This window comes from Gorilla gorilla, chromosome 1 (genome assembly GCF_029281585.2).
Source record: "Gorilla gorilla gorilla isolate KB3781 chromosome 1, NHGRI_mGorGor1-v2.1_pri, whole genome shotgun sequence".
NCBI lineage: Eukaryota > Metazoa > Chordata > Mammalia > Primates > Hominidae > Gorilla > Gorilla gorilla.
Window position 1 is genome coordinate 136,795,731 of NC_073224.2, and position 12,979 is coordinate 136,808,709.

The following is a 12,979-nucleotide window of genomic DNA, read 5'->3' on the forward strand; positions in this document are numbered from 1 at the left end:
TGCCTTGTGTAATGGTGCCATGTATGATCTGTGTTTGTGTGCATAAGATTTGACAAATTTTGACTTTTTGTACTTTATTTGTATCTATTTTATGGTAGTAAACCATAAAAGACTTGTATCTACATATATTTTGTGCATTCATGACACACTTAATTTTTTCTTAATGTTTTTGATATTTTTAGCCTACTTTGTTCTTCTGGAAGGTTTCTCAAATTGTCACAAATCTCCAAAAATGTGTTTTAAATTTATGTATTGAACCATATTCATACATAACTGGACCTATACATTTCAAACTAGTATTGTTCAAGGGTCAACTATTTCTCTCAATCCCTAAATAGGTTAGAATTATAAATAGGCAACAGTGGGATGCTGATACAATTGATTTTGCTGGAAGTCACACTTTTTCATTAATTACACTTCAGAATATTTTACTATGTATTTTTATTGACCTTTCTAATTATGAATTTCACTATGCAGTTCATTTTGTTTTAAACTGGAATTTTCCTGGAATTGTAAGAAAATACATTTACATGTGTTCACTGGATTTCTATTTTCTGAAAAGGTAGTACTAATAGGCTTGTTATTTGTTTGGTTTGATGAAATTAACTCTAAAATTCCTAAAACTCCAGGTTACTGATATACATTGTCTTTATTATGTCATTCTCAGTTTGGTGTTCTTCACTGTTTGAATATGAAATACACAGTTTTTTTCAAAGTGCCTATCAAAATCTTAAGCCATTTTATGCCAACATTTGTTTATTTGTAGTATTTGTGTGTATATTAGTGTTTATGTGGAGAAATATATTAAGTAAACAGAGCATTATTAATGAGAATACATCTTAGTTGATTATAAAACCCTTCGGGGAAAATTGAACTCTAAATAGTATTATGGAACACTTCCCATGTCCTGTAGTAATTAATGTAAACTATACAACTGTAAGGGCTTCATATATAATCTTACAATTTACTAATGTATTTAAGTAGTTTATTTCTTTAATTTTGCACTTGTGTTGACTACGAAGATTAGATTGTAGCATACAAGTCAAACATCTGGTAATTTCATCCAAAAAAGGTTCTATTGAGGGTAGGAAGTTTATGTAATTTTTATTGGCATTATTTGTGTCACATCATCATTTAAATGTGAACTTCTGTATCTTTTCAAATATGGGAGTATTTAAGTCAATGTGCTTAATTTTCTAATATTTTATATTCATACATAATTCATGGTTGGTATGTGGAATATATGTATTTACAATAAATGAAAGAACAGTGTCAGAGGAAAGGGTCTACAATATTACGTTTTTAAATCTTTAATAAATAGCTTAGATGAGGCCTGCTGTGTTTAAGCTATAGTTATATCAATTTCTATGCAATGCAAAGAAAAAATAATGAAAAGAGAAAAATGCTAATGATATCAGTGTATTAATGTCTGTTTGTACTACTGGGGGGGTAATGAAGTGCTGAGCATGAAAATATATATTTAAGATCTATTTGGTTGCTTAAGCTAAATTCCAGGAAACCTCCTGAGGTTGTTTGCATCTGGAATACAATATGAACATGCTGAAGAGATTGCTAATCAGTACATAATTTTTATGGATGATTTTGAATGGACATTAGAGATCAAAACTGTTTAGTATTCTACTCAACTGCAGAGAACTTTCCCAAGGTAGTCTGAGGAAGCAGATAACAGGAATCAATTTAATTATAGCTCTAGGGAAATGTGGATGGTATTAAAGATGTTCAGAAAGGTAGACATTTTCAGGGAATAATAATTTTAGATAATATTTTTATTGAATATGTATTATGCATTAGACACCATACTATGTTTAAAATTTCTTACAGCATTTAATTCTCAAAATGAGGCTAAATTGAGAAAACTAATTCTTGGAGAGGTAAATAGCTTATCCAAAGTCATAGAAATAATAACTACTGAATTTGGATTAGTTATTGGGCAGTTCTTACTGTGGAAACTAGTTATCAATTGTTGTTTATAGGCTTGACATGTCCCAGTTTTTAGACTCTTTCTTAAGAGCCATCATGATTTTGAAATATAGCAGAATATTAGTAGTAGGAAAATTATAAGAAATAATCAATTTTCTATCCTTTTCTCTTTTGTCAGTCCTACATCTCACTACCACATGCTCATAGTAGCAATACTGGTTTTTTGACCGAGTGGAAGATGGCTGAGAACTTTCTTCTGTATTATTTTATTTTTATTAGTTCCATAATGGTATGCCTCACATATAGTCTGTGATGTGAGGTACGGGTTGAGAATAAGTGACTCTCAAGAAGTTGGGAAAATATCTACATAAGGAAGGCTACTTTATTATTGTTACTTATTTTATTTTATTATTTATTTATTTATTTATTTATTTATTTATTTATTTATTTTTGAGACAAAGCCTTGCTCTGTCCCAGGCTGGAGTGCAGTGGTGTGATCTCGGCTCGCTGCAACCTCAGCCTCCAAGGTTCAAGAGATTCTCCTGCCTCAGCCTTTGGAGTAGCTGGGATTACAGGTGCATGCCACCATGCCAGGCTAATTTTTGTATTTTTAGTAGAGACAGGGTTTCACCATGTTGGCCAGGCTGGACTTGAACTCCTGACCTCGTGATCCACCCACCTCGGCCTCCCAAAGTGCTGAGATTACAGGCGTGGGCCACCGCGCTGCTTCACACCTATATTCTTCCCACACCTGAATCAAACAATGGCAACAAACAAACTTGGAAACCTCTTCAAGTTCTTGGTAAAGGTCACTTCCAATCCTCTTCGTTTCCCATCTCAAACTGGTAGGAAAAATGCTTCAACTATGAGACAGGTTGTGGCTACTCATTTATTCATCCATTAAACATTTCTCCATTGATTATTTACTGTGCTTCAGCTGCTATGTCTTTGCAATTTGATAGTGAATATCAATAGCACTGATGTTCACTGTCAGAGGGTTTACAGTGTATCAAGGGAGGCAGATGTTAAACAATAAATTACATGCTTAACAGAGAGAGAGAAATATTAGCTGATGTGAGTATGTAACAAGAAAATCATGACCATAATTTAGACAGATGCTGTGCCTGAGAGCATACAGCCTAGATCCAAAGACATAATTAAGCAAGCAAACAAAATAGTGTAGGGTGATCTAAGGGGAAATACAAGACACTGGGATCATATAAAGAGGTCACATCATCTTCTTGGATGAGCTAAGAATAAATCTCCTAGAATAAGGCATGCTTAGGTTTACACTAAAAGGTTGACTAGGTCTGAAGCCACCAAGTTTCAACCCTGGCTGCACATTAGACTCATCTGGGAAACTTAAAAAATATGGATGTCTGTACCCAATCATTCTAGTTTATTAGTTCTGGGGTGGGTTCCAGGCATTCATAGGTTTTATAAACTCTTCAGATGATTCTATTGACAGGATTGAAAAATAAGTCAACTGTCCTTAACCAATTGAGGAAGGACTGGAAAAAATCTACAGATAAAGACAGCAAGGTACATTTTAGAAACTGAAAATTATTCCAGTTCTAGTAATAAATGTCAGGATGGGCGAGTCGATAGTTTTTATTGGAGATGGCTCTTGGAGTTTGTGGCAGTGAATGCATGATGAAGATATGATTTTTCTCCAGTGGTCCTCAGCAGCCATGGTGTATCCAGGGATAATCTGGAGAGCTAAATTTTCTCAGTGTCGATGTCTCCTTGGGCAAGCATGGCTGGTTTCCTTGAACTCTTTACTCTCTTTGTATCTGTGCTACCATATCTGCTGTTTCTTTCCTTCTCTTCTTCATTGAGGGACTCCTATTTATCCCTAGGGAGTCAGCTTAAAAGGACTAGGTAGTAGATATTTTAATTGTTGTGAGCACACAGTCTCTGTTGCAGCTATGCAACTCTGTTGCAGTAGAAAAGCAGCTATGGACATTATATAAATGAATGGGTGTGACCATGTTCCAATAAAAACTTTCTTTATGAAAGCTTAAATTTCATATAGTTTTCATGTGTCACAAAATATTGTCCTTTTATTTTTCAACATTTAAAATGTACAATTATTCTTATATCATGTACCATATAAAAATAGGCAGCAAGGAGGTCTATGGGAGGCCTATACCCACAGGCACAGATTTCCCCACCATCATTCGAAGGCATTGTTACAAAAACCAATTTGGTTCTGACAAAAAACTCTTTGAAGTAAATATTTTTGTTATTCTCATTGTACTGATATAGAAACGGAGGCCCAGAGTAATTAAGTAATCTGTCCAAGTCACACAGATGCTAAGAGGCAGAGGTGGACTTAAGAAGCAGTTTTGCTCTTTAACACTGTAATGATGCGGTTCACTACTGGTCATGGGAGTGTGCAAAGAAGCTTAGAGAAGGAATTAGAGATGAAACAATCAAAGTATTATGATATGTTTCATCAGTAATCTATATGGATGGTGAAGGCAACAAGGGAGAAAGGATCAAAGACTTGGGATCAAACTGATCAGTGAAAGGGTGGTGGTGTTTAAGAGCTCAATAGAATACAATAAAAAGTACATATTAGGACCTAAAAAAATTTAATTTCGACACTAGATAGCCTGAGGATTTCAGAGGAAGTTCCTTCCATATATTTTCACATTATCGTGTTTCACATTCAACCAACATTTTCATAATCTCTGTGTGTTTGTGTGTGTATACCTGTTCCTTACTAGTTTGCAAAAATTGGCAAAGACAAGGCAAATAATTTTAAAAAAGTATGAAAGGTGCTATAATAGAGGTTGGCAGATCTCACCCAGCTTAGGGAGACAGAGAATGTTTTCTGCAGAAGATGCATTATCAGGTATATTCTTATCCTTCAGGTAAGGTGGAGCTAAGTGTTTGAAGCAGAGAGTAGGGTTTATAAAGGCCCAGAAGCAAGCCAGAGAACATGGTGGATTCTGGAAAGACTGAGTTTAGTATGGTAGAACACTGAATGAGGACAGAATTAGGGACTCATGAGAGCTAAGACTGTACATTCAGTGAGCTTAGAGTGGTAGGATAAGTGGGAGTGTCCAGATATCCAAGTTGTATATTCAAGGAATGTGGAAATCATCTGAGAGTCAATGGGGTTCTTTGAAGGAATTTAAACATCAGAGTGACATGAGACATGGATTTTTGGAAGCTTAATCAAGCTGGTGGAATGAAGATTGATGGGAAAAAGTATGGAACCCAGTTAAGTGGCTATTTTAGTAGCACATTGGGCTCTGATATTCTATTCTCCCGTTTAATAAACCTATAGGTATTCAATAAAGGACAGGAAAATATAATTGAACAAACCATTGTGCTGAATTGGATACATCTGAATTGCATACACATGGTTTGTGCCAGCAGTTGGCAACATAGAGATAATTAAAATATTAAGGTCATTTAAGAATTGCTTTGAATATGGACATTTTACTTTTTTCATATATCATATTTAGCCATAAAATTACTTCTTTTAATCTTTGAACAGTTGCAGTTAGCAAAATATAAAGAATAGCTTTCCCACATATATGTATGTATGTGTATAAAACAGTAGAATCCATTTAATGACAATTTATTAAATGCAATATCTATGAGGATTATGAGATCAAATAACAGGCAGAATTTCAAAGTAGCTTAATTCATTATTTAGTTCACTTGAAATAAAATAAACTTCAGGACTTAATTAGTGGAGTTTTACTTGTTTGTAACTTGAAATGCCTTTTTGGGAAAAAAAAGGCTTGGTTGATACCTTTGTTATATGTCTCTACTTGTATTGTTTTTTGAGGAGTGAACACTTGGATAAGGTCATGGTGTTAAAAGATACGTTGTTGCCGGGTGCGGTGGCTCACGCCTGTAATCCCAGCACTTTGGGAGGCCGAGGCGGGCGGATCAGGAAGTCAGGAGGTCGAGACAATCCTGGCTAACACTGTGAAACCCCGTCTCTACTAAAAATACAAAAAATTAGCCGGGCGTGGTGGCGGGCGCCTGGAGTCCCAGCTACTCAGGAGGCTGAGGCAGGAGAGTGGCGTGAACCTGGGAGGCGGGGCTTGCAGCGAGCTGAGATCGCGCCTCTGCACTCCAGCCTGGGCAACAGAGCAAGACTCCGTCTCAAAAACAAACAAACAAACAAACAAACAAAATAGATACGTTGTAGACTTTGTGGTCCATTTTATGTATTATTTACCTCTGCCCAATTGTGATTATGACAGTGGGGATGCATTTTTTTTTCCTTTTCAGAAAAATTACAGTCTTCATAGATGTGTTCATGTCTATCCTCAAGTCTTTATTCAGTTCTACTTTGGAGAATGGCTTCAGAGCAAAAATATAAGATAATTTAAGCAGATAAAATGCTGTGGTTTTCAGAAACATTCTTCTTCAGAGTCATTTATATACTAGAACAAGTAATGAGTTTAGTTTAAAATAAATATGAACATCAGGAATCAATTAGCTGGCCCAAATAACATAAACATACTATATGTATGTTTTAAGTTTATTTTTGCAGAGTTTTTATTTTGGGGTATAGCTGGGTGAGTGGTGAAGTGGAAGGAGCATAGAGTTGGTATTTACACAGATCTTAAGAGTAATCTTAGTTTGTTCTCTGGTTCTCAAATCTCAATCTGCACAGGAGGGATAAGAACACATGGTTTGTGAGGGTTAATCCCTGTAAAGAACTTAGTCCAGAGACTGGCACATATTAGGCTCTCCCTGGCAGTTATTATGATTAGCATTTTCTTAGTTATGAGGTAAGAGAAAAGAACACATATAAAGCAGATATCCTATTGGCTTAAAAACATAGCCATTGCAAGCAGGACTAGTGCAAAAAAATGTTCTCGAACATCATTATAATTTTTATATCTCAGGCATGCTGAATGATATTTGGCCAGCATATGGTCTACTCTGAAAGTTTTGCTTGTTTTTGAATATAGATATGAAGCCAATAGAATATAAGTCAAGCAGGTCCTCAAATACTGTTGTTTTGTTCAACTCGTTCAGTGATAATGTTGATAAGAAAAAAAAAAAAATCCGTTCCCAGTCAGGGCCACTATGTGGCGATTACATGTTCTCCCTATGCCTCCGTAGGATTTCACTGGGCACTCTGGTTTCCTTCCACATCCCCAAAATGTGTACAGAGAATTGCTGTCTCTAAATGGTCCCAGTCTGGTTGAGTGGGTATATGTGCCTACCATGAGATGGTGTCCTATCCAGGACTGGTTCCCGCCCTGCGTCCTGCACGTATGGGTTGGGCTCCAGCCATCTGGGGCCCTGAACTGGGATAAGCAGGTTGGAAATGAATGAACAAATGAATGAATGAATACAAATTGTTATCAAATAAAAACTGTAAACTCTACCATAATTATCCAAATGCACATAATAAATAATGCAGTACAAAAGCACTCAGAGCTCATCATATTTGTGATTGATTCTGAACTGCATGGTGGGAGGACATGCTCCTTACAATTTTCACTTTTCAAACGTTTATACCTTAATTTAACCCAGCACTACTATGACCACCGTCATTCACTGATTCACCAAAAATTGGATAAATAATTATTTCATTTTTCATTAATCTTTCTTAAATGTATGTATAGCTCACATTTAGTTCAATGTTCAATATGAAAAGTGTTTTCAGTCTTTAGAAGTTTGGTGGTGTTTTTTGTGATCAGAAATAGACTGTAGGAACTTAACTCTAGTTTATATCAATGAGCCTATGGTCAAATTGGTTTCATTAAAGTTGATTTGTTCAATGTCGAAGTTTCCAAGAGCCTATCGAGGATATTAAGTGAGGACTTACTGTACATTGAGTAATATGGGTTCTAAAGTCTGTTTTTAAAATAATACTTGAACTGCATTATTCATGTCCTGACTTGCTTAGTGACTTAAATATATATGTAATTATGGACCAGACAACTTGAAGATCTAAAAAAGATAAAGTGTTTTTTTTTTCTAAATGGCGTATTTCATGTAGTGTACTGTTTTGAAGGTTGATCCGTGTTGTAGCATGTATCAGGACTTCTTTCCTTTTTATGGCTGGATACTTTTGGTTAATCCATTCATCTGTTGAAAGAAACTTGGATTGTTTCCACCTTTTGGCTATTGTGAATAATGCTGCAGTGAACATTGGTGTTCAAATATTTGATTGAGTCCCAGCTTTCAATTATTTTAGGCATATATGTGGGAGTGGAATTGCTGGGTCATATGGCACTTCTGTATGAGTCCACTTAAATGAAAATTCTCGAATGAGTAACTAGAGACAGAAAGTATATAAGAGGTTGTCAGGGGGTAGGAGGTGGAAGGAATGAAGAGTTATTGCATAATGGTGATGAAGTTTGAGTTGATGAAAAATGTTCAGAAATAGATAATGATAGTTGTACAATATTGTGAGTGTAATTAATGCTACTGAATTGTACACTTAAAAAATCTAAAATGGCAAATTTAATGTTATATGTATTGATCACAATTAAAAATAATAATAGTACAATATACCAAAAACCACTGTTTGCTTTTAAGTGGGTGTTTTGTATGGTATGTGAATTATAACCCGATAAAGCTGTTTATACAAATGGGTCATACTTACAAAGGGAAAGTTTAAGGTTCCAAACATATTTTATATTGACCACGTCACAGTAGCTACCAAGTACCTGCAATGAATTAGATTTGGGAAATTTATGCTTCCACTAAAAAGTAGCCTAGTTTTACATACCCTAAGACTACAGAAAAAATGTGGAGGGGCACAATTACTAAATTACTCATCTCCAGGGACTTTCAGTCTAAATAATGAAGTATGGAGTAATATCCATGAAGTGACTGGTAAGTTGAGATAATAAAAATCAATAAATTACATATAGATAGATACATACATACACCTTTGTGTGCATATATAAGTACCTGTATATAATTTGTAAATAACTAACTCAGGAAAGCACTGAAAAAGGCGTTGTATTGTGCTACCTATTTTTTTTAACACCTTTCTTTCAACTTCTCTTGTGTATACAAAATGACTAAGTAGGTGCACATTTTACAGAGTTTACATATAACATCCATTGTACATTTGAATCTTCAAAATCACCTCTGTTTAGATTATGAATAGTTTATTAGTAACTCTGTTAGAAAATGAAATATTTACAAATGCTGGCTTTCACTTTAATTCTACATAATGTTATTACTTGGAATTATTAAATATTTTATAAATTATAATTGAGATACATATGAATGTTTATAAATCATATATAGGAAACTTTAAATTCCAGATGCACATATGCCTATGTACACACACACACACAGACACAGACACACACACACACACACAGACACCCCTTCTGTGTTGCTTAACCATAATTTGATTCCAGATTTGAGATATTTTGAATTTGAGAATGTTGTTATGGTTTATATTACTACCTGCTGCCCCACTCCCCAAACTCCCACCTAAATGTTATGGAAGCATGGCAAGTGATAAATAGATTCAAAGTATGAAATGACATGCTATCCTGTGTTAAAAATACTCATTGTTATATCAGATCGTTGTTCAATTCTGGTTTTTTATTGTTTGCTTATTTTTCAGCTGCTCCAGTTGATGTACTAAAAGCACTAGATTTTCACAGTTCTCCAGAGGGAATATCAAAAACAACGGGATTTTGCACAAACAGAAAGAATTCTAAAGGCTCAGATACTGCTTACAGAGTTTCAAAGCAAGCACAACTCAGTGCCCCGACAAAACAGTTATTTCCAGGTATGTTCACTTTATTATTATTATTGTTATTATTACTAAAAATTATTACACTTTTGTTACTACTAAAACTACTTTTAGTATTTCTTTACTAATTAGTATTTTTATCAGGTTAGATAATGCCCAATTATATGGTAAAATGCAATTCTTTCATATATCAGACACCAAATACCTTGTGGTCACCAAAGTAATGTAATGAAAATAACAAAAAATTTGATAATTGCCAGTCTTAATTCAACACAATCACATTTCTGTGAAAATATTCTTATTTGAACATTTAGTACTTCATTACTTTATTTGTACATAATATATGGAGACAACATTTTATATCTAGCCTATTTCTACTTGTAATTAGGTAGAGCTTATTCATCGTGACTGGGGTATAGGAGGGAATCTTTCCCCTTAATGACTATCTAAGTTAATTTAATGGGCATTTGAATTTAAACATGCTTAGTGCATGTTTTCCTAACATTAAGGTAAATGTTTCTGTTGAAAGAGATACTTTTTCTTTGCAAATAATTTTGCCTTATTTTTTCATGCTGTTCTTATCTAAAATATAAGAAAAGTTAGTCACATCTCACAGTTATCCCTCCTGAAACTAGAGATTTTTTTAAAATATCAGCTGGCAGTTTTTCATAAAGGTACTGAAAAGTACTTGCTGAATATTTGTTTTTCCTTCCATGAGAGCACTAATTGACCTAATAACACTAATTATCTAGAAATCATGATAATGTGGAGAAAGGGAATTGAGTGGTGAAATGACAATTTTCGAGCCTCATATTTTCAAAGCAGGTAACTTGTTAACTGTGCTTGCCTCCATTTGATACATACCAGTTATCTATTGATTGGTCAATTGATGGGTGTTCTCATCCTTATTTAACAGAGGAGGAAACTGAATTTCACAGAGGCTCTCTGACTTGACCAAGTTATGTGCAGTCAATATTTAATCTAGGGCTATTCTGCTCTATATATTTTATATGTCATCAAATGGTCCTTTCTGGCACTTTGGGATCTTCTCAGCAGCAATTTATCATTTAAATTTTTCATATTATCCTATATTATCTCTGCTTGAGAAAATTTGAGTTTCCTATCTTCATATGAAACTGTTTTCTAACAAGAGAAAAAAAATATAAATCAAGGGATGAAAACATTACACAACGGCACAGTACACTTTTCATAGAAGGACATTTTAAAATATATCGAAATACATTTATTTTGATTGTTCACTGATTCTTCCAATATATTTTCTGTTTTGCAATACTTTGTGGTGAACAAGAACAAACTGAAAATATAAAGAATAAAATGAACTTTTTTTGACTTTGAAAATAAAAAAGTTAAAATGATTATTAAATCCATAAAACATTTTAAAAATAGAATTAAAAAAATTAAAAGTAAAAAGGTAAGCTGCTTTTTCTATTTATGTGCACTCTGCTGCATTTCCTAAAGCATCCTTAATAGAAAAAGGGATGGGAATTTTGGAGAGAGGAAAACAAAGAAAAATATACCAATTAAAAACCTTTAGAACTACTCAGATTACAGGTTACAATTTTTATACTTTGGCTCATTATCTCAGGGTCAGTGTGTTCTGCATTCCAATGTGGTAGTTACTTAAAATCATTAATTTTATATAATTAATTTTAAATACTATATATTTAAGTGATAAGAGCCATATAAACAACATTATCTGACTGCTTTCTTTATGATACAGTCTCATACAATTTCCACAATAGTTCCATGGGACAGATTAAATTATTAGCCCAGTCAATGGATGGGAGGGGCAAATAGGATTTTATTTGCCAAGAACACATAGCTAGGAGATGGTGGGTTGATTCCATATATTGGCTATTATGAATAATATTGCAATAAATATTGGACTGCAGAGATCCCTTCAACATACTGATGTCATTTACTTGGGACATATACCCAGTAGTAGGGTTGATGGATAATATAACATAGGAGTGCAGGTATCTCTTTGACATACTGATTTCATTTCCTTTGTATGTATACTCAGTAGTGCGATTGATGGCACTAGCTCTAATTTTTTGAGGAAATTTTTTACTATTTTCTATATGGCTGTATTAATTTACATTTTCACCAATAGTATGAAACAGTTCCTTTTTCTCTACATCTGCACCAACACTTATCTTTTGACTTTTTGATAGTTGCCATTCATACTGGAATGGGGTAATAGCTCATTGCAGTTTTGATTTACATATTCCTAATGATTAACGATGTTGAGCATTTTTTTCATATACCCGTTAGCCATTTGTATGTCTTCTTTGAGATATGTTTATTCAGACATCTTGTCCATTTTTAATTGGATTACTTATTTTTTTCTATTGAGTTGTTTGAGTTCCTTACATGTTTTTAATATTAACCCCTTATCAGATGTATAGTTTGCAAACATTTTCTCCTGTTCTAAAGGTTGTGTCTTCACTTTGTTAATTTTTTCTTTTGCTTTGTAAATGCTTTTTAGTTAAATATAATCCTATTTGGATGTGGTAGGGCTGGGATTTGAGCCAAATGATCTGACAAGATTCAGAACTTTCAATTGAGATACTGTACTGTCTTCCACTTAACTGGTCTATGCATACATTTATAGCATAAAAACATATTCATGCCTCTTGCTGTTTTTTCTTTTGTAATATGTTTTAATAATTTCCACTTCATAAAACATCTTTCTGCTACATTAAGTGGCTGCATATGATTCTATTACATACATATTTGTATTTTATTTAATCAGTTTCAATCATTGCAGCTTATTATAAAATTTTATTATTATAAATAGTACTTTGGTGATTTGAAAGTATAATACATTTACACATAAGCATCCTCTCCCCATACATTCTTAGAGGTAGAATTGCTGATCTCCTACAATTGTTTGAACTTGAATCCAATACAGACATAATCATATTTCTTTTATAGATTTATACTACTGCCTGTAATACAATTTGGAATGAATGGATTGAAAAAGGAAGGCCTTGATATTAGGCTAGATATTGTTGATTACACATGCACATACACAATGGTTTTGCAAAAAGACAACTTTTCAACTAAAGGCATCTCATTTCTCAAATAATAATGCTTGCTTTATTTATATGCCAGAGTAGTAAGAAGCTCAAATAAGATACATTTGTAAAACTATTTTGAAAAATAAAACCCACAACTTAATATACACTGTTTTATAAAAATATAAGTACTCATTACTTAATTATTTGAGATATACTTAGGGTAATTGTTTAACTGATATATTTATATAACAAATGCTTAGTAAGGACCAATGTAGATCAG

At 33.6% G+C, this 12,979-nt stretch overlaps 1 protein-coding gene across 2 annotated transcripts in view; it reads left to right on the plus strand.

Moving 5' to 3' along the window:
- COL11A1 (collagen type XI alpha 1 chain) overlaps positions 1-12,979 on the plus strand; it is a 230,623-nt gene that overhangs the window by 15,525 nt on the left and 202,119 nt on the right. For both annotated transcript variants that reach the window (XM_031002707.3, XM_055375041.2), the window contains exon 2: positions 9,524-9,691. In XM_031002707.3, coding sequence (XP_030858567.1) covers positions 9,524-9,691 — 168 coding nt within the window. The remainder of the gene's footprint in view (positions 1-9,523; positions 9,692-12,979) is intronic.